This window comes from Balaenoptera ricei, chromosome 9 (assembly GCF_028023285.1).
Source record: "Balaenoptera ricei isolate mBalRic1 chromosome 9, mBalRic1.hap2, whole genome shotgun sequence".
NCBI lineage: Eukaryota > Metazoa > Chordata > Mammalia > Artiodactyla > Balaenopteridae > Balaenoptera > Balaenoptera ricei.
In genome coordinates this window covers 62,900,775-62,927,283 of record NC_082647.1, presented here as the reverse complement: position 1 = coordinate 62,927,283, position 26,509 = coordinate 62,900,775, and the positions used below count along the sequence as shown (strand labels likewise).

The window sequence follows — 26,509 nt, the reverse complement described above, 5'->3', positions numbered from 1 at the left end:
CAGATACCCTCTTTGCATATTTTTCCTCTAGAAATCAGGGAATCCACTGACCACCGTGCACCTAAGGGAATTTGATGCACTGGTTTCTTTCCACTTTGTTGAGGAGTCTGAGCTAAAGAGCCTTAGATTTCTGATAGAAGTACTATTCAGGCTATGTGGCTTGGGAGTCTCCCTATGCCTACATCTAAATTGATAAGTCCAGCATAGTCGATTCCTGAAATGGTACCTGCACCTATTGTGCATGTCATAGACTTGGAACACTGTGAGTTACATGGTCAATGGTAGATCAGTTACCCTGTGTCCCATGGATTAATGTAAAGAGCATCAATTAGAGAACCAAACACACCTGAGTTTGATTCTAATTTTTATATATCAGTTAAGTATCTAAGTCGTGATTTCTTCTTCTGTAAAACAGGGATTTCCCCCCTAAAAAATGTATTGCATGTAATAGGTGGTATATGAAATATGGGAAGGGTTCTCTGTTTAAATAAATTTTAGAAACCCTGGAATAATCAAAGTTAAAAAAGGATCCTTATCATAGAACCTTTCATATGAATTTCCAAGAAGGCAAAAGTGAACAGCCTGTATTAGTGCTTGGTTCCGCGTAGCAGAAACTTGAATTAATTGAGGCAAAGGGAGAAATCTCATGTGACCATAGGAAGGGCAGCGGGATCCAGGAATTTGAATGCCACTAGGACTCTGTCTCTTCTATGCTTTTCTCTATATATCACCTTTATTCTCTCAGACCAATTTTATTCATACCACAGGAAATTCAAATGCCACGACTTCCTGCCCTTAGTGCAGGAAGTCCCTAGAAAAGGATTGAGACTTATTTTCTCTAGTTCCAAGTTAAAAAATCCTGAGGAAGGGCTCTGATTCGTCCAGCTTGAACCAAGTGCCTTTCCCTGAATCATGCATCCATGGTGCCTTGTGACTGACTCAGCTTGGGTTAAGGTCCTCATCCCTGGGCCAGTCAGTAGGAGTGGAGGGGTGGTCTATAAAAGAGCATACCAACAACCCCCATTTAAGCCACATTATTAGAATAAAGAAAAGGAACATTTTTGAAAGCAGGGTGAGGGTTTTGTTAAGGGAAGACCAAAAATAGATAGCTCCTAAAGTCTACACATGGCTGCCCACACACATGCATGTTGCACACCCAGTCACTTATACACACTTCTGTGCGTAACACAATGTCACAATTGCTCCTGCCATCAGTGGATAAGTACAGGATAAATCAGGTCCAGTAAAATGACTCAGCAAGATGTTTGATCATCTGACCCTCTAGAGGTCTTATAGTATGTTGGCCTCAGAAAAACAGTCTTCTTTTAATGAAGCCAAATATCTGACCTTCTGTTTTTCAAGTGACTTCAGATAGGCTAGACTTTGTCTTGTGGCACCTTCCTAAAAGTCAAAAGAAGTAATTCGTATATTCTCTGATCTTAAAATTTTTCTCCGAATGCAGGATGCATAGATAGGGGTGAATAGATCAAGTTAATGAGGGAGGAGTATTGAGAACTGGTTGAGAAAGCAAGCCAAGAATCCTGATGTGGTCTGAAGTGTCTACAAGAACTGACATGAGTAGAATCACCTGGTGGAAAAGGAAAATTAGACAGTGATACTGGGCTTGGGGTGGTCAGATACATAGGAGTCATCCTCTATACCCCCAACATCTAACCCCTCACCAGGTCCAGTCTGTTTTACCTCCTAAATATCTCTCCAATCAGAGCATTCTTTTCCATATCTAGCATCACTACCCAAGTTTAAAGCTACCATCATCTCTCCCCTTGACTCTAGATCTATCCTCATCTATTCTCATCTCCCTCCAATCCATCCACACACTGCAATGAGTGATCTTTTCAAACTGAAAATAGGGTTCTATCTCTTCCTTGCTTCAAAGACTCCAATGTTTTTCCACTGCTTCTAGGATAAAAACTAAAATCCTGAGCACACCTCCAAGGCCCTGAGATATGCCCCAGCCCACCTCTCTTGCCTCATCTCATACCACCTTTCTGTTTGCTCTCAGCAATCCAGCTGCACTAGTTTTCTGGGCCCCTCTACCCCAGGGCCTTTGCACATCCCCCTCCCCCTGCTGGAGCTCTCTCTCCTTGCACAATTAACCATGCTCAGTCCTTCAGAAGAGAGCTTGAGCACCACTTCCCAGAACATCCTCTTGTTCAGATTTCTTGGTAAATCATTCTTATGGAACTGTGTGGCTTTCCTTCTGATCACCTCACTCAGTTTGTAGTTATTTCCTCACTGCTATGAAAATGCCCACTGGACTGTCATCATGAGGCCTCCATTTTGCTCACTGTTAATCAGCACGTGGAAGATACTCAGTATATATTTACTAAGTGAATGGATAGAGGGAGAGAGGCAAATCCATCTTCTAGAAGACAGTGTAAAAGTAAGAGTAAGATGGGCGGTGTGGCTTTATTTTACTTTTAAAGGAAAGAAAACACTAGGAAAAAAATGCAAAGCTACTCTCAAATTATTTGGTTTTGTAGTAATATGAAGACTTTTCCCACTGAATAGAGAAGCCAGATTGTACTGAGTACGAATAGCTTTGGCTTCATCATATGTAGTTCAAGTTGGGGCTAAGAGGTAGAATTTCAGGTTAGGACGAGTAAGTACAGAGAAGTGCCCTGTAGTTTTGGCACACAAGACATTACTCCTTTCTCTGGTGAATTGAATTTCTGCAGCCTTGGGAAGGCAGGACCCATGCTAAAGAGGGTCAAATATAAGTGATCATTTCCTAGAGCTTGGAGAATAAGAGAACAAAGCTGGGGCAACAGGAGTAAAATTAAGAAATAAAGATACATTTATTTGAAGATTTTTTTAAAGAACCTTGAAAACTACAGGAGCTCCTCAAGATGTTTCTGTAATTGAATATAATTTATTTGGGATTGAAAGGAATAATAATCAAAACATTTTTTACTTAAGTGCATCTGGAAGCATATGGAATTGGACTCTTGATGGTGGCCTGTGCTCGCCTGTGTCCTTGGTGTTTTGTCCTCGGGCTGCAGACTGGAAATGTGTTTTAGAGAACAGACATGGAGCACAAAATATTAAATGAACTTTGCCGTATTCAAAGTGCCCAACAGTGTAACATCCTCCTTGTTTGGCAGGGAAAGGGCTCAACATTTGGCAACTCAGCAGTGCATTAAGTATTTTAATAATCATTGTTGACACACAAAGCATATGGCCTTTCAGAACTCACTGGGTCAAGTGCTGAAGTCGTCTTCTAGGTTTCTAAAATTACGTTACAAAATTCAAACAAAATTAAATTAAGGCACATTTCAATGTATGTTAATTCATGAGCTTTGTGTTATAAGCAAGGGAATTAAGTTTTCTTCTAGGATAAAAGAATATCTATAAAAGAATTAAGTTTTCTTCTAGGATAAAAGAATATCTGTGTGTAACTGATTATGTTAATGTAAAGGAAAAAGCAAAATTCACATCCCCACAGAAAAGTAATTTGTATTTAATTAGAAAAATCTAGAACCTCCGCATAAGCAGGCCAGCTTCATGGCTACCTTGTATTTACTATGTACTCCTATTCATGCCTTAAGACTCACCTCAGATATCCCGCCATCTCAGAAGCCTTCATTGCCCCCTACTTACCGTTTATATCAGTTATGTATATGGCCCCAATCATGCTATGAAATAAGCAACTGTAACACTCAATGGCTTAAAACAATAAGCATTTCTTATTGCTCACAGGTCTGTGGGTTCGCACAGCAATTCTGGTCTCTGCTGGGCTCACCTGTGAGCTGTGGGGAGGGGAGAGGCTCTGCTGACCATGGCTGGCCTCCTTCACATGTCTGGGCATCAGCTTGCCAAAGGCTGATCTGGTGGGACCACTGGGCTCTCCTCCTCGTGTCTCTTGCATGCACAAGCCTCAGCACCTCTCCAACTGGCCAGCCCAGGCACATTCTCAGGTTGACCTGGGCATGTTCTCACGGCAGTCTCAGAGATGGGAGGGAGAAAGTGTAAGCATGCTAGCATTTTTTTCCCCAAGCTTCCAGTTTCATCACATTTGGCTCATTGACCAAAGCAAGTCACATACCAAGCCCAGTGTCAGAGTGGGAGGAGACTACAAAGTTACAGGGCTAAGGGTGTGGATACTAGAAAGCCTGTAGTTGGGGTTTTAATGCCATTGATCAACACCCCTGCCCATGCCACCCCCAGCATTAATCATTCCCTTGTCTGTGCTACCTCTGTCTTCACTCTTAGTTCTGTTGTTTTACTTTTCCCATTGTATTATAATATAGTTGCTAACTTATCTGTCTTCTCTAAAAGACTAGGGAGTCCTTGTGCCTCTGTGCATTCATTCTTAAGTATTTATTGACCGCCTGCTATGTGTCTCATTCCTTTACAGACCTCCCAGTGCCGAGCACTGGTCCTGACACATAATAGGCACTCACGCTCACTAAGCATGTGTTGAATGAATGCATACATGAAAGCTCACACGTGTATTTATCTCCTTCCCCTTCAGGAGGAAAGGGTAAAGACAGAGGCCTCTCAGGATCCCAGTTGAGGAGTTCTTCCTGGCTCGAGCAACTGGTGAACCAGTGGGAACCTGCAGTGAAACTCTAAGCTGCTTAAACTTCTTACCCTCCACACTCTTCCACTTCTCCCTTCAGGAACTTGGGTTTTCTCTTTTGTATCATGCCTATTCCTCTCAAAGGCAGGCAGAAAATCACTGATACTCAACACATCCTAACTCTTTTTATAGTCCTTACACCCCAGTAGCTTTCCCTAGAGTCTCTCCACTCCACAGTGAGGAATGATCGAGTTCTGGGATTTATTTAAGCTCATGGTGTGCTTTGAGAGGAGCTGGATGGCTTCATTTGCTGGTTTTCCAAGCTCTGTAAGCTTAGGAATACAGAGGAATTCTTAGGAAATGCTTTACACAGCTACAGAAACAAGACCCTATGCATATAGGGTATTAATTCTGTCAATATGGTATTAAATGTACTGCCTGATTATTTTCCAATTCCACAGAAGCCTACAGGAAAACTTGTGCTTCTGGGTAGAATCATAATTGTGAGCTTCTTGATTTTGCAATGGTTAGTGGAAGTCGTTTGGGGCAGCAGAAGAGCATGGCTTTGGAGTCAGGCAGGCTAATCTAGAATGCCAGCCCTGCCTGTCAGTTACTTCCCCTGCTGAAGCCTCTGACCCTCAGCCATCAGAGGGCAATAACAGAGGCTAACAGAGAATACAGCTGGCGTGTGATGAGTGAATTGTATTAATTGTTCACTTGTGTCGATTGTATAATATTAATTTTGAATTATATCTATTGCTGAATTGTTTTGATTGTTAAATTGTTACAAATGATAACAATTGTGTCAATTGCTACTATTACTGTATAATACCCTATAATTTTAAAAGCTGTGAATATAAATTATTAGTGGTAAAATTAATATATTTTAAATCAAATAATCTTCATGTTTATTTTTATTAAACAATAAAACTATCACTTTTAAGACTACTTTAAAGGTTCTACTTTAAAATGGTACTCAGGTACTTTACCTTTAGAAATGGTCTGGAAATTTTCTTGATTCAGTCACCAAATATATATTCAGCACCTGCTTTGTACCAGGTCGCCAGGTGCCTATCATATAATGGTGATCAAGGTAGACATTGTCCTCGAGTCCCCGGAGATACCCACCGGAGGTATCCTGTGATGAAAGAGCTACCATTAATGAGTCAGCATTATTCCCAACTCCCAGTTACCTACCTGGTAACTACAACTGCATGAATTATCTGAGATAAATTAGTATGTGACTACCTTTTCCTGGTTAAAATAGGATATAGTGATGCTTTAGGTTAGAGGAAGGGGAAATTTTGATTCCACTATTTTTAATGTAGCTGTATTAAATTTTAAAACTTTCTGTATTATTATCAAATAATATGTAGAATAACATTTCTGAATCTTCCTGACCTTCCCTCAAACCCTGAATTACTGCACGGCTTAGGGATAGATGGAGGATTGCTGGTGTACATATGCAATAATAAAAAGTTGAAAGTTTGTCAATGGGGATAGTTTTTTAGGCTGTGTCACAATTTCCTAGATTGGATCTCGGAACAGAAAAAAAGGACATTAGTGGAAAAGCTGGTGAAATCTGAATAACATCTGTTGTTTAGTTAATAGGATTGTATCGGTGTTAATTTCATGTTTTTAACAGATGTACCATGTTATGTAAGATGTTAACATTAGGGGAAGGAGAGTGAAGAGTATATGGGGAAGTCAGCTTAAAAGAACCGTAGGAAAACAGTAACGCAAATATTATCCCCTTACCACCCTGCGTGTTTCCAGACTTCTCCCCACTATGGTCAGTTTGTGAATGCCTTGAGAGGAGAGGAGTTCTACCACTCGACTGAGAAAAATACTAGGATGGTAAGTCTGCTGTAAAATCATGATATACAGTACTGTCATTTAGGTCCTTTGGAAGTAAAGAATGGATATTGTGGCATCTTCTCACTTGCCTGGAATTTTCAGAGGTGTTTTCTTACATGAAAGAGTTAATCCCGCTATTGGTGTTTTCTTACTGACAAATTTTAACCAAATAGTTTGAGTGGTTCAGAGATTCTCTTTTACTTTCATAGGTGCAAACACAAGTTCGCCTTGCCAAAAAAAGCTTTGACAAATTGAAGATGGATGTGTGTCAAAAAGTGGATCTTCTGGGAGCGAGCAGATGCAATCTCTTGTCTCATATGCTAGCAACATACCAGGTAACAAAGTGATGTTTGTTGCAGCGGACCAAGAATTTTGCAAGGTTTAGATAACAGAAAAATGGTATTTGAGCCCAAAGTATGGTTTGGGCATAATGAAGTTCAGATTGCCTTTCTCATAATTTACTTCCCACATCTCTCTTTTTTAGCATCCTACAGTTAATCAAACCGAATGTCAGCTATTCCCTGTATATACACTGTAGTTCCCCACTTCCCTGCATCTATTTAGGTGGTTCCCCCTGCCTGCGTGCTCTCCCTCTCCACTTGTGCCTTTCCAAATTCCACTCTGAGGTACCAGACAGAGTGTCCCCTCCTTCAGTAAGCCTCCTCTGAACTCCCTTAGCATTGTTGCTGTGATTCTCACGGCATGGTCACTTCCTCATCAGGTTGCCATAAGTTAATGAACTTGCTTTTGTCTCCTCGTTGCCTCTCAGTTCCTTCAGAATGGCACTCTCATCCATCAACAGTACTATTGAGCACCAACTGAGGGTGGGAGGCAAACTCTGGATGTTGTAAAGAATATACAGTGGATAAAACCAGATTTCCTGTCCTCAAGGAACTTAAAATTTAGAAAGGAAGTCAGAGACAGTAACGTCTGACTGTATTTTCTCTACCTCAAGGGCAGAACAGGGTATGCTAAGTGAAATGAGATCTACAAAATCCAATGGAGGCTTGAAGAGGGTGAAATGGAATCAGCTGAGGGAATCACAAAAGTCCATTGTTAATGACTAGCCCTGGGTTTTGGAGGATGGATCAGATGGGACAAGTACAAAGAGAATGGAGAGGAGAATGTCCCAGGTGGCACAGCAGCATGAACTGTAGGGGGACAGGGAGCCTTTAAGTTTGGCAGAAATACAGGGTGTAAGTAGGGGCACAGTAGGAAACAAGGCTGCAGACATAAGTCAAAATCGTGTTTTAGAAAACCTTGAGGGAGACTTCCCTGGTGGTCCAGTGGTTAAGGCTCTGCGCTCCCAATGCAGGGGGCCCAGGTTCGATCCCTGGTCAGGGAACTAGATCCCACATGCCGCAACTAAGAGTTCACATGCCGCAACTAAGACCCAGCGCAACCAAATAAATAAATAAATATTTTTAAAAAACCAAACAAACCTTGAAAGGCACAGATGGGCACACTTCTCTAGGACCCCTGATTAGATCTGGGCATTTAAAATGCTAATAGCTTTACTGTCTTTCTTTACAGACCACTCTGCTCCATTTTTGGGAGAAAACTTCTCACACTATGGCAGCCATCCATGAGAGCTTCAAAGGTTATCAGCCATACGAATTCACTACGTTAAAGGTATGAAAGCTAGAGAGGCCATTAGAAAATCTTATAAAAAGTAAAGATTTGTTTCTATCACCAGCAATGTCTGTTGAAGCAAGCATCAGTATTATAACAGACTCTAAATGTCAAAGAGAGAATTATGCCCCCTAGTAGAGTCTTTTTTACCACATCAGTATTCAATACAACAATAAGCCACAGCCATCCAAAAACACAGGTTGAACCTTGGTACTTGTTACTGGGAGATGAATTGTGGTGAACTTGAGCCTAATGATTGGCCCTGCTCCTTTAAAATACTTGTTTGACGTTGCTAAAGAGAAAGTTGTGCAAGTCTAGTATACTTTATTACTTTTTACTTATTAAATTAAAATATACTCACTTAAGAAGGCATTTTCCTTTCTTCCCTTACTTTTAACAAATATCATTTTATTCTGTGAGTACCATCCAATATAGAATATGATTTTTTCCTCACACTACAGTCATATTTTCTAATTGAAGAAGCAACATTAAACTCAATGATTTCTCAACCCAAAAGGAATACATGCAAAATGTCAGGTTCTCAGTATTACAGCTGAAGGTGGAATCATTTTGCTCTGTAATGGTTGCTGAGGGTGAATACATATCGAGATACGGAAGTGATTTGGGTTCTAAAAGGATTTTCAGAATGGTGACAGAACACTGGGTGCTTTGTTGCCAGGTCGTATCTTTGAAAGGAAAAGACCAGGAAAGAACTAGTTAAACTTCACCTTGAAATTACCTTCCTTGTAATTTTTCAGGCAGTTTGTAAGTAGGTCTCATCACTTTGCTTGACAAAACATTAAGAAGATTTTTCTTTTTTCTTTTGCCTTAAAACAACTCTTTGATTTTGAGATGTTTATAATGTCACTGCATCTACAAAAGTACTAAGACAGAAACACTTTAAGACCATGGCCCTTTAATTGGAGGTCCCAAGAGGAACGCAAGACAGTCCACTCACCTTGTGATGTACCTCACCTGACCCCAGACAGATCCCCTGGCCATCGAGTTTGTTTTTCCTCATCCCCTTGTCAGCTGGTCACTTACTCTTTCATTGGTGCTTGCTGACATGCCGCATAGTAAACACAGTTGAACTATAGGCACTTGAGGGGACAGACCTTTTATTTTTTGTTCATCATCCTTGGTCCAGCCAGATGTTCTGCACACAGCGAACCCGCAGCCTTCCTTATCACACTGGCTATGTTACAGCTGTTGGTAAGGACTGCGAGCCTTCTCTGTGATTTACTGCTGCTTTCGGTGCCTTAGGAAGCAGCTATCCCGACCAAGGCAGATTGATTAAAATTATTATAACTCACACTACTCACATTTCTTACACAGGCCTGAGCAGAATCCCATGGATTAATCTTTGGTAAGGCAGCAAGTTTTAGGTTTTAGGGCATAAATGTGTGTCAGAGTTTATATTATAATAAATACAAAGGTTATCAGTCATTTGAAAGACAACTGTACATAACACAAGTTGGCCAGATGGAAGATGAGATAATGCCTATCCCAGATACAGTTTTAAAGAGGTTCAGATTTGAGTTAATTGCATATAAAGTACAATATAAAATCATGAAATTGAAGTTGTGCCACAAGCATAGAAGAATCCTATGTGTATCCCTGGCCTTCTGTGCTGAGGAAAATATGACTCCTTAAATTTTGCTGTGATATTTTTCCTGCAGAGAGGACCAAGCTGATTATGCTAGAGGATTTCTGGGCAGAGAACTTAGTGAAAGTTTGATGGCAGTGCTTCAGATATAATTCCAAATATTTGGGGCAGATGATTACCCATTGCCTTTTACATCCCCCAAGCCTTCCTTAAATTATGGTTTAACTAACAGTTTATAGTTCAATTGTAAGATAAATTCGGTAGGAGTCATACATCTGTTAAGGTGTAATAAGATTATAATAATGTTAAGAATATTAAGTGTCCAAAAGTCAACCAAATAAACTATGCTTTTATTATCTCTTTAGAATGCTATTCATCTAGGCTTTCAATGATGACATGTTATATTAGAATCTGAAGCTAGTAGCTAATTACTTTCTTTATATGGACTCAAACCCGTGTCATAGAACAGTTATTACCCGGCCCATTACTGCACAGATGGAGGCACGTTGCATATCATATTGTATGCCACAAACTATGAGAATGAAAACCATGAATACCTTATGTATCACAGTCAAGCATGGACTATAAACTTACTTACCAACCCTCTTGCACTAATAATGTTTTAAAAATACAAGTCTTTTATATAAAAGATTTTGGCTTGATCAAATCATCTTTCAATACATGTAGGTATACATATGTGTACACACATATGTATGTATATGAATGGCCCTGTATATCAATAATGAATATTTTGAAATTTAATTAAATATTTTCATGATTTACTTGTTCTTTGGATCTACCTAAGCAAATAGCCCCTTAAATGCCTTTTGGGATGCCGGCTGGAAAGAAAACATTGTCTTTGGGGAGGTGTGCCAAGCTCTGTTAATGAAAAGCAACCCATTTGCTTTCTTTGCTGCGGGGCGTAGTCTGAGTGTGTTGATAATTGTGCTATTGCAGCTGTATTTCCTGACTGTTAGTTTTATGCTTGATGAAGGATGATAATTAATGTGTTAAACACTCAGTGCATCCTGTTTGGAGGGAAGAGTCTTTTGCTGCAGAATTACAGAGGTGTAACTCGTGTCCCAGAAGTTCGTTTTATTTCTAATGAGACTTTCTCTAGAAAATATGTGTAATTCTTTCTTGTATAATATTTTTATTATAAAAGTGAATTGAGTCTTCACCTCACACAACTTGAAATTTTTCCAAGTGACTATTTTGACATTTTACGAATATTTTGTGGTACTATTTTATGTGACAACAGCTATTACATTTTTACTCAGGCCTGATTATATTGACTCTACGTTTATTGACATATTCCTTCATCATTCTGATTTCATGATAAATACATTTTTGTAGCGTTTTAACTTTATGGAAAATTTAGCCTTGAAATTTAAAGTTAACAAAAAAATTGTTAATCTAATAATTGTAACAGCTCAAGTTGAAAGGTGAAAGACTACCTTTTGACCGGTTTCCCATAAAAGAAGCAATTCCCTAATCTCATATTTTCAAGCAATAAATATTTATTGGTTCATTACAGTGCTACTAAACATATATATTTTGCATGAATTATCATTAGTGTGTTAATTTTATACTGATTCCACATCCTCCGGGAATGTCTTTTACATGGTAGAAATGATCAAGTCATGGGGATGGGACTGGAATGTGACTAGCCCTATCTTGAAAGCTTTTTTAGAGAAAGTAATTTAGACTAAGAGTTTAAAACATTTTTTTTTTTTTGGAAAAAAACTAAAAGAAATGCTGTCTATAGGAAAGCAGTACCTGTCTTAAATTACCAGCCTTCAGGTGTGGTCATGTTTGCTTCATCCTTTCAGGATGTCACTTACTTACACATTTCCCCACATATCCAGAACAGGCATCAGGAAAAAAAAATTTTTTTAAGGAAAAAAAAAAAAAATAGCCCTCAGGAGTCAAGTGGCTTTTCATTGGAAAAATCTAAACTTCTGTTTGTATCAGTGGCCTTTTCTCCCCTATCTGGCGTGCTGGCACATGCGCTGAGTTGGATGTCTTTATAGAGGAGTGAGCATTGGGCCCTTTGAAGACGTGGACACACTCCCTGGGGGCTGGTTGACGGGAAGGCATGTCCTTCTGCACTGGTATTTGTGAAGAGATGAGGACCTATATTGAATGGCAATGGTCAGTAGCAGAGTGTAGTCCTGTGATGTGCCCCACTGCAGTGTTTTGGGGAGGAAAGCTGGTTTTTGACTCTGGTTATGGGATAAAGCAAAGCATGTGGGAGCACAAGCCCTGGAGCCAGCCAGATCTGGCTCTAAGTCTAGCTCTGTCACTGCCCAGCCGTGTGGTGGTGGTGGTTGTGAGGGTGGCAGCCTTGGTGGTGGCACCAGGAGCTCCATGGGGGGGTGGTAGGGATGGACTTATTAAACATTCCGTAGTGGGTCCAGAAGACAGCCATTGGCAGTATCGATACAGAAGGGTTTGTTGCGGTTGTCAGGTTCCGGAGCCCAGCTTCAGTTACTTTCTTATGCACCATTTTCACCCTAGGTTATTAGTTTTGCACAGGCAAAGCTGTATGGCAGTGGAATAGGAGGTCTCACTAACCTTGCCCTGGGAAACCCAACCTCCTCCCTCCCTACTTCCCCAGATGCTCTGGCAGCCCTTCTGCCCTGCAGACCCTGGTCTGGGCTCAGGTCATTCCCACCAGGGATAGGAGAGGGCAGGGCCGGCCTGCACCCCAGAAAAGCAGGAGGGTGTCCCACCCCTGTAACAGGGCTAATTCTAAAAAATGCACTTTGGCTTTGCAACTGGCTCTTGGTCTGTGCCAAGATTTTAACTCTAAGGAAACCTGAATTTGAAAACCTAACTGGGCATGTTCAAAAATAACCATTGAAATGGATATGCCAATGTTCCCTCCTCTCTCTCCTGGGGTCTAGGACTTAGCACTGTTATATGGAACATCATTCTACAGACTCAAATGCTTTTAGCTCTCACAGTTCAAAAAACATCTTTTTCTAAATTTTGTTTTTCTCAAATTCGTATGCCTCACAGCCTTCTTCCACCCACCCCATTTCTCAGTTAATCACTTGAACATTTACCGACAAGCCACATGGCTCTGTAGTTACTTGCTTTGAAAATAAAGCCATAATAGTTTTTATGAAAATTGGGTAAATATCCCTGCAATGCAGTTTTAGTTGCCAGTCCCAACATGGCAATTACTCATGGTGAACATCCAGAATATCCTTTTAGACTTTCAAGTTTTTTTCTCAGTGTCTTTACTTTACACAGCATTTAGCAGAATGATGTTTTTCCCCAAGCTGCTCCAGGCCAGATCATTGCCAACAGCAAATTGGGATGCATGCAGGTCACTGGGAGAGGAGGGGTAGAGAGACTGACCATGGCTACCACTGAAATCTGAGGTATTTCAGGTTGGATGGGGACAAACCCAAGCATGGCTGGTCATCCATTCATCCTTGATGACTGACATTGGTTCTTCAGGGCAGCTGGTAGCCCAGGCCCTGTTCACAACAGTTAAGATGCTTCTCCCCTCACCACCTCTTCTTATTTTCTACCTCTTCCTTGAGGGAAAAGGAAAAAAATATTATCATTGTATGTGTAGTTACTTTATGCCAGGCGCTCTGCTAAGGGTGAAGTGCAATAATGTCTAGAAGAATTTGTCATGGTACATGTAACTCTAATGTACCAAGGTTGGGTCTTATAATGAATAATACGTCAGGTTCAGCATTGACGTATAGAAAGTGCATATATTTTAGTTAATCCTCAAAATAGCCTTGGGGAAGTGGGCATACTTGTTCTTGTTTCCATGTTTCAAATGAGGAAACTGAAGCTCAGAAAGGTCTAGTAATTTGCCCAAGGCCACATGCCCAGTACATGGTAGATCTGGAAATAGGGATGCTTATGCTTCTTTCACTCTGCCTTGTGGCACTTCTTTCAGGTGGCGTTCTGGCCGTGAGGCAGGAGGGTAGAGAAAGCAGAATCGCCACCTTTAAAAAGTAAAGCTATAAATTTTCGATTAAAAATAGCACTTTAAAGTATTTGCTTGAAGGCGAAAAGCATCTTTTATATGTCAGTCCTCGGATACCATGACCCTTCCTTTAGAATTTGAAATGAAGTCCTCTCCATCTCCTTGGCACTTCATATGAAAGGGGAATTCAGTAAATATTCTTGGCCTGGCTATTCAATACAGTTTGTTAACTAGTTGTAGAATTGTAAAGGCCTGGATTTAAATATTGCTTCTACTTGTTAATGGTTGAATGGCCTTAAGCAAATTACTTCACCTCCCCTGATCTCCATGTCCATGTCAGGAAATCAGAAAGACAGCGTTTATCTGGGTTTTGAGAGATGTATGAAACATGGAATGCGGTACCTAACACAAAATGAGCCTTTAAGACATCTAATTCCTTTTAGATCTTTAAAAGTAGTTGATAAGAAAGCACGTTTTGAGTGCTTACTATGAGCTTGGTACTCTGCAAAGGCATTATCTCAGTTAATCCTCACAATGTCCCAAGAATGGTTTACTTGTCTCCTTTGTTCTGATGGGTAAACAGAGGCTCCCCAGGGGTGAAGACCCTTTTCCATGGCACAACACTACGTGAACTATTTCCGAAGTCCATCTCTTTCTAGTACACTATGATGCCTTCCCAGTACTAATTTTCCATCTTTTTTTTTTTGGTTGTGCCGGGTCTTAGCTGTGGCATGCGAATTCTTCGTTGCGGCATGCATGTAGGATCTAGTTCCCTGACCAGGGATCGAAGCCGCATCCCCTGCATTGGGAGTCGAATTCTTAACCACTGTGCCACCAGGGAAGTCCCCATCTTATTTTAAAGAATAGATTGTGTTTATTTTTCTCTAGTTTTACTGTTTAACTTTTTTGTTCTACAGTAGAATTCAAGAGTACCTTCTGGTCCTAGATTAATTTGTGTTCCTTGTACAGTGCCTTTATAAATTTATAGCTGCATGGGTGGGGAGGACATGTGAGCTAAATGTCCATAAATTATGTGGCTCATACACATCATCATGGCCTCTGCTTTTTATTCCTCACGTGCTACTAATTATATAATCACAAATGTACACAAACCCAACTGAGTTCAGCATCTTTTAACCATGCCGTGCTATTTTGAGCACTTTTATTTCCTTTTATAAACAATTATTTGGCACCTTTATATACATATCGTGTAATTAATGGGAAGTAGCCTAAGAAAATTGAAAGTAATAAAGATTAGAGGAAATGTTACCCAGTTGTCAAAGTTAAACATTAAATTTAGGTCGTTAGATGAGGGCTGATTGCTGTCCTTTTGCCTGTGAAATTTGTTTTGCTGAGTAGTTTTGCTTTCATTCAGATGAATGTTGCTGTTGCTTTTATTTTCCTAATACAGGAAGTAGTAACTCCCTTTATTATATTAAGCTGTTTCCTTTCTAAGACACTTTTGCAAGCTTGGTCTGTAAGTTTCCTCTGCCACGCTGATCTTACATATTGTGTGTGTGCTTCCTGAAACCATTTAAGCATTGATGGAAACTATTAGCATGTCAGTGCAGCCTTAACAGAGAAAGGTTACTTGGTCTAAAAACATTCCCTCCTTCACAGAGAACCTTTCAGTCTTATATGATGTTGTATTGCTTCTAATTCATAGTGATTTTCACAAGCAATTTTAACGAAGGACCTAGAGGGTTTGGGGTTTAGAAACAGAATGCTTTGACGTTTTATTTCTGGACATGGATTTGAACATGGCTTCCATCAGCCAGTGATTCAAACTACTTCCATCTGACAGCTGCCTTGTCTGCACAGTCAGCCAGGCCTCTTAGATTCATTTTGCCTGAGCAGATGTTCACGTCACACAGAAGATGCTGTCACCTCTGACTTTTAAGGATGCTACAGGGTTAAGCGTTTTCAGCTGAGTTTTGGACTTTAATCTGAAGAATTCACCTCCGCCCCCCTGCCCCCAGTTGGGCCTTTATAATCAAACCTTGGAAAACATCGTGATTCACCATGTAGAATATCCTGTATCTGACAGTCACACCCAGGAACTAATTTTGAAGGAGGAAAGCAGACATGATTTGTCCTCCATAATGTTTCAGAGTTCGTCTAAGCCTCTTTATATCTTCAATGTGTACCATCTTTTGTAAGAAACAAGTTCCATATGTGGTGTTGCAGGTTTTTTTCCCTTGCTCTGTAGAGGAACATATAGCTTAGTTTGATCTAAAACTCTCTCTTGCTTCAACAGACGCCTTCTGAAAATGTTCTAAAATTGATTGTGGTAATGATCACACAACTATGACTATATTGAAAACCATTGAATTGTACACTTTAAATGAGTGAATTCTGTGGTATATGAATTATATCTCAGTAAAGATACACACACACCCACACACACACACACACACGAGTCCCCTTAGTTCAAAATTCTAATATTTAATAAATAAGCCCATACTGTGCTCAGTATTAATTTTGCTTATGATTTTATAAGCCTTTTCATATTATTCCCCTAGCCTTTGAATTTCCTAGCTAAAGAGCTCTAATTTTTGCAGTTTAACCTTATGTACACTAATTTATCAACCAACAGGTGCATACACAGCACCTCTCTTGAGTGGCAACAACAACATTGTTTTAAGGACAATGGTAATAGTAGGAAGGAAGGAGTGATTGTCACAGGAATTATTAATAATAAAGTAGCAATTGGAACTGCAGCCATTCTGTTGGTGAAGCACAATAGTGACTTAACTGTGATGGTGGTGACAGGGGGCCAACAATTGAGTGCCTGCTAATGGCCCAACAGGGGCAGGGGTTGAAAAGAAGGAATGAGTGGTTTACATTACAAAGGGGTTGTCTGAGAGCTGCTGGAGTGTGGTTCTGAGGGGAGGTCAGGCTAGAGACAGAAGGGATGAGAACCATGGAGCTGTCAAGGGCATCTCAGGGGCTTAGGCGAGTGCTGTGGCAGCTAGACATGGCCGGCTGAGAGCAGCTGTCCTGGCCCTGCCAGTGCTGATTGATACAAAGGAAAAGCAGAGAGAAGATAACTGAGCAAACCAGGAGGCCTGAGCAAAGCGTCGCAGAATCTAAAAGCAAGACTTGAAGCCATCGGAGCCTTTTCTGGAAATTCTCCTGGCTTCACTTTGACCAGGGTTGGACCACTCTTTAGAGAATAAAACCGCTGGAAGTGGGGTGTGTGTGTGTGTGTGCGCGCGTGTGTGTATGAGTGTGTGGGTGAATACAGTGCCGTGATTGGCAGCTCAATTGAAAAGAGTAAGTCCTTGACATCTGTTGAACTCCTCCTTGTGGTTGCACGTTTCCAAAATGCGCACACACACACACACACACACACACACACATATATATAAAGAACACCAAGACTATGGTCCATATTCCAATTGCTTCATTTGTTCCAATGCTGTCCTTCATAGCATTTCCCCCTCCAGCCAAGGATCATAGAGTCTGTTTAGTTGTCATGCAGTAGAGAGACAGAAAGAGCAAAAGAGTATAAGGAAACTAATGGGGGCAAAATGTTAAGTATTGAGGAATGTGGGTAAAGGAACATTCTCCCTGTGTGACCCCTGTTGACCTCTTTATCCCAGTCTCATGAGACTTGTCCTGTTACCCAGTACTCTACAGCCGAAACAAGCCAAGCTGTTCCCACCGCTAGGCCTCTGCACCTGGGGCCTGTGTTTCTCCTGAGCTGCATGTGGATGGCTCCTTCCTGCCATTTAGCTCTTAGTTGAAATATCACCTCTAAGAGAGGACATTCCTGCTACCTGCTACCTATGACCCAGTCACTTTCTATCCCCCTATATCAGTTCCCTGCCTGGATCCATCACTAGCTGATAATTTTGTCTGTCTTATGCACCATGTATCCCCAGCACCCAAAACAGCCCCTGGCCTTGGTATGTGCTCAAACACTATTCGCTGACTGAGTGTACTAATCTAAATGTCCAGAAATAAGGAATCATTAAAAACGATGGCAATACCTTATGGATGTGGTTTAAGCAAGAAAATGCTTCAGAATCCTAATCAGAGGACATATATTCAAAGAGAACATTTAGCCCTACCTTAGAATATTGGCAAATGAGTACACATTTATATTTTTTAATTCAATATTAAATGTTTAAGATATATCAAATCTTTTTTAAATTCTGCACTCAAATTGTTTTGATTATGAAATATCTACATAAATTAAATTGGTTAAGAGGGCATCTATGCTCTATAAAAATATCTACTATACAAACAAGGATTCCAATTGTATAAGTCGTATGAGTATGAAAAAAAACAGAAAGGAAATATTATAAAAATAATAACTATAGAAATGGAATTATGAGTAATTTTTCCTTTTTTACTTCCCAAACATTCTACATGTGGTTTTATTACTTTTCTAATTTAAAAAATATTTTTAAGAGGCAAAACATAATACAAGATATGTATAATGAAATACTAATAAAACTGTAAGTGCAGTTTGGAGATGGAAGGACGTTCTTGAATTTGGCATGCTCAGTGAATGACGCTTTATGGAAAATGGTAGTAACTGGTCTGGACTTTGCAGAGACTGATAGGACTTTGAGGCTAGACAGATAAGTAGAGAGAGCTTTTTAGGTTAAAGCAGCAGAATGAGCAAAGATAGGAAGCGAGCAACTAGCACACAGGAGACCATGAGGAGAGAAGCCTAATTGAACGGAAGGACATGTGAGGTTAGTGGGAAAGCACCTGGAAGAGTAGGATAGGGTCACATTTTAGAAGATCTTTTAAATTGGTCAGAGAAGTTTAGACTAGAAATGGAAGGAAATAAGAAACTACAGTGGGTTCTTGAGAAAAAGGGTAACGTGATGTCCTGGGTGTTATAGGAAAATTATTCTAGCAGGAGGAGTGACACCAGTGTCCATCTGGTGTCCATGGCAGACACCAAAACCAATCACAGCTCCACTCCGCCAAGACTCAGCCTTCAGACCATCTTCACCCAGCCCTCCGGTCAGCCATCAATAATCAGTCCGAGCTGGCATATGAAACGTTATTGCCTCCTCTGTGTGTGTGTCATACTAGAAAAGTGAAGGATGGGAAGGAGGGAGACGGGAACAGAGAGGTGAAGACCCAAAGGATGAGGACTTGGATTTTAATAGTTCTGAGAATATAAGCAGGATAAGTATCTTGAGATATTTCTTTTTTGTTTGTATTATAATTAGGCCAGAAATAGAGATCTTTTTGTATAACTCATTATTCAGTTGTTACAGGAATGTTTTGCTTTTTCAGGCTTTGTCACTGGTGTACAGTCCCTTGGCACTTGCTTTTTAAAAAACAAAAACAAAGACAAAAACCTTTCCTTAAATATTTAATAAACTTTAAGAACAGTCACTCAAAGAAATTGTGTGCCAAAAAAAGACTCTCATCCGTTTTTAACCTACAAAGATTTGGATGCACCTGCTCTGTCCACTCGTGGGAGTTAACTTGTCAGAATATGTTAAGCCACTATTTTGGGTTTGAAAAAAAAAAGGGTTTGTTTCCTCTTGTTTTTAAAAAATAAGCTGTTTTAGATTGCAAAATAGCAAACAAAATTAAAAATAAAATTGTCTCATCTTTGGGGGAGAGAAAGCTTCTACTCTGTCAGTGTGTGGGCTGCAAGCAGAACAGAATGTTTATCTTAGCTGCATGTTAAAGATGGAACATAAAGTTAGTAATAGCCAAAAGGCCTTCTTTTGAATAACTTATCACAAAAGGGAAAACATAAATCTAGTGGCAAAACAAGTCTCCTTTATAAGCTAGTATTTCTTGGATAGGTCTGAGAACATCCAAAATTTCATTTCTGTCAACTTGTTTGGTTCAAGGTTACCTCCCCAAACCTCTAATTCAGGGTTTGATTACTGGGACCAGTGGCAGTTGAGTTTTTAATTGATCTTTCATTTTCTTTTGTTTTCTTTCCTATTATCCTGATCAAGAGCTTACAAGACCCTATGAAAAAGCTGGTTGAGAAAGAAGAAAGGAAGAGGATCGCCCAGCAGGAAAGTGCAGAGGCCTCAGTGGAGGAGCCAAGTCAGTAAGTCATGGCTCCTTCTCTTGGCAAACCTTTCCTCCCACAGGTAAGGCCACCGCCATCCTCGCTGACCAAGTCTGCTGGGGTTTCTGACACAGGGTGATTGCTTTACTTCCTCACTTCTCTGAGTAGATGTACTGAAATTGAGGCCAAACTCCTCCCCTCACATATTCCTGCTAGGCCGGGACTCACTTATCCCAAGAAGAGACCCCTTTCTGGGGTCTTAGGAAGGGCAACTTGCGAGGAGTTGACTGGGGCAAGAGAGGGCAAAGGTCCCCAGTGCTCCCTGGCCTCAGCCCCAGCTTCCTGCTCTCTGGGATTTCTGCACCCCCTCTATTCCTTTTGTCACCATCAGTTACAAGATCCTGTCCTAGATAGGAAATCCTTGGCTTTTCTCTCATAGAAGGAAATAACTTATTAGCTTACCTCACAACACATGTAGTACTCAGGTGTTATGATACACAACTGTTGGGTCTTGACATTTTGTTTCTACATGCAGACTTTCTGTTTTCTCCTCTGTGAAGCGGAGAGCAGCTTTGAGCGCAGGAAGTGACTCTCCATCGTCATTTCTTGCCTCTTTGCAGAGAAGGCTCCTCCAGTCATTTTTAAACACTGAGATGAACTTTTCAACGTATATGCTGCATGATTCCTCATCTCATACAGCAAGGAGGAGGTTTACATGTGAACCTATGTCTTTTTCTGTTGAGATGTCATAGCCCGTGGGAATGGGGTTAATCTTGAGCTGGCTAACCTAGGAAAGCAAAGTAGGTTACCTTACCTCCATTTGCTCTTCCTTTTCCACACAAAAAAGTTTAGATGACAATCTTGTGCTAAAACAGGTTTACATTTTTACTGTGTTTCTAAATCAGGTTTTAAATATATCTTTTTTGTCTGACGGAAGTATTTACCACCAAGAGTAGCCTTCTTTAATTTTAAAGCAAATACTAGAAAATTTCTTTAGTGCAGAACAAAGACAGTTTTTCACTGTAGGAACAGCTATAGAATGTGCTCTGAATCTAGTACAATTGACTATTTTAGGGAGAAGCAATTTAACCTATTCCTGGTAGTAATGGTGATGCTAGCTACCATTTAATGAGCACCTACTGTGTATGAAACACAATGCCAGGTGCTTTATTCATGTTATCTCAACTCATTCTCATGATGACCCTCCATGTAATTAATGTAGGCATTTCCCTGTTGTGTTAATGATAGAAGTGGGGCTCAGAGAGGTTAAGGGACTGCCTGTGGCCCCTTGTATAGTAAGAGGCAGAGCCTGGAGTGAGTTCTGGTGCCTTCTTTTCGCCGTATATGTTACTGCAATCAAAATAAAGCATTAACTTTTACTTAGAGAGGAACCACCGAAGATTAGTTTTGGGTGGTTAGTTTTAATTAATTTCATACTTCTTCATTATTTTTAGTACTTCCTTTTTTAAAGCTCAAAAAGTATAACCTAGTAACTAGTTTAAATGACAATGAAATTTAATAAGAATTTTGTTCAGAAATGGCAGGTAAGGTGAACCACTTTGCTAGGAGGGGGATTCAGAGGCACCAGCTGAATCTCAGGGTGGTGATGTATCTGCGCCATGATCTTACCCATGAATAATGAGAGTTCAGTAGGCGACAGTCTTGTGGATTTGAGAATGATCCTGCTTTCCGCCTTATGTAATTTAGCTACCCTCCTGAGGTATCCTCTCCTGTAACACCAGGAATCAGAATAAACACCTGCTTGTCCATCAGTTTGTTAACTATGTTTTTAAAGTGATAACTGTAAGTATCTATCTTTGTTATACATAACTGCCCACCTAGATATTTACAGAATATGTGCCTTGGCATGAAACTAAATTCAGATGTTAAGATACTACTAACCAGTTTTAGTACAGGGACAGAAGAAAGCCAGCACATTTATTTCTTCTTCCAAAAATGTATAGCATGTAAATGACTGTATGTTCATATTGTGTGTGTGTGTGTGTATGTACAGTAATAGATATTGTACAGAAAATCTGGCTCTGTCGTAAGTATAACATTTTCAGAACAACATTACTAAACTTTGTTTTTTAATTTTAAGGTTAATTTCATTAGAGGATGAAAACCAGCACAAGGAATCCTCTAGTTTTAAGAGTAAGTTTCGATTTTTATTGAGAACTGCTTCTGAAATACTGCTGCACAACAGCCAGCTCGTTTTCTTTTTTGGTAAACTTCTTCTAGACCTTTTTTTCCAATTGAGAAAATTCTATATTAATTTGCTTCCTATCATTTAAGTTTTAAATTTTCAAGTATCAGTGCTGTTGACCCTATAGCGTTATTGAGAGAGGTTGTATATTTTGAACTAGAAAACAGCATCATTAGTCATTTCAGCAGCAGCCTGTCAGGGCAGCATCACAATTGAGACTATTTCTTTTACAACAGGTGATAACATTTCTGCTGTTACCATTACGAGTTGTAACTGCCATTTGGGCTGTAGAGATGGTTGTAAAGAGATTACATGATGACATCAGGGGAGTTCGATTTTGGCTGTGTCATGGGGTGTGTATTGGTCATGGTTGGGAACAGATGGGAGAGCTCAGACACTGCTCTTCCAGGTGGTTCCTGGGCCTGCTCAGTACTGAGTGACACCAGATCCCTCTGGCGTACTGACCCTCGTGTGGTCGGAAGAGGGATCAGAGCACTGGGGGACCAGACAGTGTGCTGTGAAGGGCTTGTCAGCTACTCCTGCCTTCTGCTATTACAGCCCATTCGTTCACTGGTGGTTCTCGCATGAGGAGCACGGGGTAGGGTAAAGTGTGACAGAACTGAGGGTGGAAAGCTGAGCCTTTCATTGGGACTCAGATTCTTGGAGACGCAGGGGAAAGTTTTATAGGTGATAGGAAGAGAACTAAAATTACCCCAACCGCCTGTTCAGCCTGGCCCTCTTGGAACATATCTGCCTCTGCCCTTTGCTGGGGCAGCCTTTCCAGGAGACAGGAGGTGGCAGATTACACCCTGGAACTCCCCCTCTCTTCCATCTTTTCCCTTCACACTCTGTCTTCCTTCCATCTTCCTTCCTACTTTTCCAACCACATCACCTACTTTATTCTTCTCCCATTTACTGCTTCCTTTGCTTTTCCCCCATCTGTCTTTCAACAGGGAAAAAGAAAAAAACTGTCACCTTTTTGCCTCTACAGCTTGGCTTCCTGTCATCCCTTCATGCTTGTATGCCTTCACTTACTCATGTACTTGTTCATTTGTTCAGCGGATGTTAATTGAGAGCCACCTCTGTGGCGGGCACAGCACAGGGCTCTGGGCCCATGGTGGTAGACCTTTCCAGAATGGGGCTTACAGTCAAAAGGGGAAGCAGGTGGTAACCTGACAATTACACAAGTGACTGGGCAACTCCACCTTGGGTGAGGGCTGCAAGGGCGATGGGCCTGTGTGTTAGGGTGACTTCACCTGTCTCAGGGCATCGGGGAACTGGCTAAGTCAAGGCTACTGCAAGACCTGTCAAAGCAAAAGAAACAGCCTGGGCAAAGACCATGAGCCAGGGAGGACCAGGAGAAGGTCAGAGGAACAATGTCCTAGAGGTTGACGGAGGGAGTAAGTGGTAGAAGAAGCCAGAGAGGCAGGCTGGCCATGTAAGAGTCTCTGACTGTATTGATCCACACCCTCCAGCCTCAGGATCATGCAGGGCCGACAGCACGAATCCTGTGGGAATCTAAGTAATTGAATAGAAAAATTTTAGTTTTGTGGGAAAAATGTAAACTCCAGTTGATTCTATTGAAATTATCAATATAAATCATATATTTATACAACATGCGACAATACAGGGGGATCAAATTTTCTCTTTGTGCCATATGTTCACTTGCTTGTGGTAGCTGCATAATATTTTGAGATCATAAATGTTGATTTCCTTATTTTATATATACACAGAATGGAATCCATTATAATGAAGTGCCATCTGTCTTTTATTCTGGGACCTGTAGAAAGTCTAATGTACATATGAGCAAACCAAGTTTTAAGGCTGTTGTATTGTGTGTACACACACACACACACACACACACACTTTATCAGGTAGAAGGTACAAAGAGTCCCCATATATGCCCTGCCCCCACACATGCATAGCCACCCCCACTAGCAACATCCCCCACCAGGGTAAACAATCAATGAACCAACACTGACATATCATTATCACTCAAATTCCATAGTTTCCATTAGATGTTGTACAGTCTGTAGGTTTTCACAAATGTTTAACGCCATGTATCTACCACATGCAGAGTAGTTTCACTGTCCTAAAAATCCCCCGTTGCTTCACCTATTCACCTTTCCCTCCCACAAACTCCTAGCAACCACTGATCTTCTTATTGTCTCCATAGTTTTGCTTTTTCCAGAATGTCATATAGTTGGAATCACGCTGAATTTAGCCTTTACAGGTTGGCTTCTTTCACCCGTAATCTGCCCTTTTATTTTAGCCAGGCCCACGTGGCTGAGGTTCCTTAGCGCACCGTCAGTCGATCTTCCAGTACATAAGTCACACATTTGTCTGTAGAAGGAGAATTGTTGATCAGTGTCATATAGTTTTCTACCAAACAAAATAAGGATTCAGGGCTGTTAACTCAGCATTCATTGAGAGCCAGCAGCTTGAGTAAAATATCATCTGAGGACCCCTGCTTCTGCATGAGTGAGTTTGTGGATACCATTTCTTCCTGAAGCCATGTATTTACCTTAGCGTTAGTATATGAACACACACACCTTTCTGAATTGGTGATAACCAAATGCATGTGTTATATTTACAGCTGAAGATGGAAAAAGTGTTTTATCTGCCTTAGACAAAAGCTCTATACATAATGCATGCTCAGGTAATCTAGATTAAGAAAAACAACTCAATTTTAGTAATTTGACCAAACTCCTTACAAAATGAAAATGACTCATTTTTCTTTTCTTTCTTCTCCTCTAATGAACCTATAGATGAACTATTAGACATGAAACTCGAGGAAGGTGGTAAGATTTATGCATTTCTTTGGGGTTATAATTTGTTTAATATTTTAAATACTGTTGTTACATGCAGGAAAATGTAATTTTTATGTTTTGAATAGCTTTGCATTCCCAAGCAATTGTTTTTAGGTGACTGTCATTTGTCTTTATAAGTGACTTCAAATATGCTCAAGCACAAATAGTATGTGTAGATCTGTCATCTTTAGTGTAATTACATAATGTTCAAACTAAGCTTTTATGTCAGAGGTTGAATGCTGGAGGAGAAAAAAACCATGGCTTTCAGAATCAGACAGACCTGAATTTAAATATGGTTCTCCTATAAATGATCTCTGTGGCCTTAAGTAACTTGCTTCATACTTAAACTCTTTTAGCCTCAGTTGTTCTCATTTGTAAATTGGAGCCAGTAGCAACAGTCTTGCTGGGTTATTGCCAGGATTGGAGATCAAGTATGCAAAGGGTCTTTCATCGTCTCTGACACAGGGACACTCTCCAAACGGTAAGCAGAGATGGTAGGACTAGAAATGTTGCCTTGCTGGGACTTCCCTGGCAGTCCAGTGGTTAAGACTCTGCGCTTCCACTACAGGGGTCGCGGGTTTGATCCCTGGTTGGGGAACTAAGATCCCACGTGCTGTGCATAGTGTGGCCAAAAATAGATAAATTTTTTAAAATAAATAAATAGATTATAAATTATGAATTTAGGCAATTTTCAGAAAAAGAAAAATCTAATTAAAAAAAAAAAGAAAGAAAGAAATGTTGCCCTGCTGATGTACTGTGCTTATCTTCATTGAACCTTAGTTAAATGCACAGGGAAAGCTTGCCTGGCCAGGTCCCACACCCAAGTTCACCAGACCTAAAATCATTTACTAAATAGCCCCCAACAAGAGATTCCAGAACTATGGATTTGGATGAGACATGCCTAGTCTTAAGCGATCCCAAGAAATTGAGTGTGTTCAGCTTGGTCATAGCCTTTGCTTTCCATCCTACCCCTGAGATTCTCAGCCAAATTCTAGAGCATCCCTTGCCCTGGGCGGCTGGCATACCGTCTGCCCTGGTCTTACAGGTTTCTTACAGGACTAGAAGTGGGCCAAGATCATCCTGCCGGCCCCAGTTACCTAGGGCTGATGATTTTCTCTACTCAGTCTTTGCTTGATTTGGATTTAATTCCCAGAGTGTGAGAGGAGAAAGTCTGGAAAACAGAGGACATTGGTTAAAGTTTTTTCAAAATTGGAAAGGCATCACAACTCTAGCACTAAGTTTCCAAGGCTTTAAAAAAGTTTCCAAGGCTAAGGCATATAAACTTGAGGGCAGAAACCCACTTTCCTTATTAATTTTTCATTCCAGGCAACACACTGTGCAGTATTTCATGAATGTCCATGCGTATTTATCAGAATGTCTACGTATTTGTAAATACTGAAATCACACCAGGTTATGAAAGTAAAAAAGCAAATAATTAATGCAGATTGCCATTACATGGCCTATATATTCATAAAAATGTTTCTCCCTTGGCTTAAGGATAGAATATTTTGATGAAATAATAGTGCTTTTAAACAAATTATTTTTTGGAGGGGAAAATATTTCAGTCTTACAAAGGTGAGATAAGGATAATAATATAACAAGTAATAGGTACCCACCACCTAGTTTTAGCAAGTCTTAACATTTAACAAATTATTTATAATTATACATAAGCTTCAATTTATTTTGATAGGAATATGATTTATCCTATTCCCAACCTCTTGTTTATATAGTTTGCTCTTTGCTTTTATTATCTCCTATTTAATTTCATTATTTTAATAAACATAATTTTTGAGTAGGTGGTATATTCACATTGGTGCAAAAATCAAAATGATAAAAATGTATACAGTAAAAAAAACAAAAGCAAACCTCTCACTCCCATTGCTGCTGCCC

General features: G+C 40.3%; 1 protein-coding gene across 17 annotated transcripts in view; it reads left to right on the top strand.

The window, feature by feature from the left end:
• Positions 1–26,509, top strand: part of ICA1 (islet cell autoantigen 1) — a 144,269-nt gene that overhangs the window by 96,686 nt on the left and 21,074 nt on the right. For 16 of the 17 annotated variants that reach the window (XM_059933919.1, XM_059933924.1, XM_059933914.1 and 13 more), the window contains 6 exons: positions 6,610–6,735; positions 7,934–8,032; positions 19,545–19,642; positions 21,705–21,757; positions 24,406–24,468; positions 24,578–24,610. In XM_059933919.1, the coding sequence (XP_059789902.1) occupies positions 6,610–6,735; positions 7,934–8,032; positions 19,545–19,642; positions 21,705–21,757; positions 24,406–24,468; positions 24,578–24,610 (472 nt within the window). Of the gene's footprint in view, positions 1–6,609; positions 6,736–7,933; positions 8,033–19,544; positions 19,686–21,704; positions 21,758–24,405; positions 24,469–24,577; positions 24,611–26,509 lie in introns of those variants that run through there. The other variant, XR_009505064.1, reaches the window with a different exon arrangement.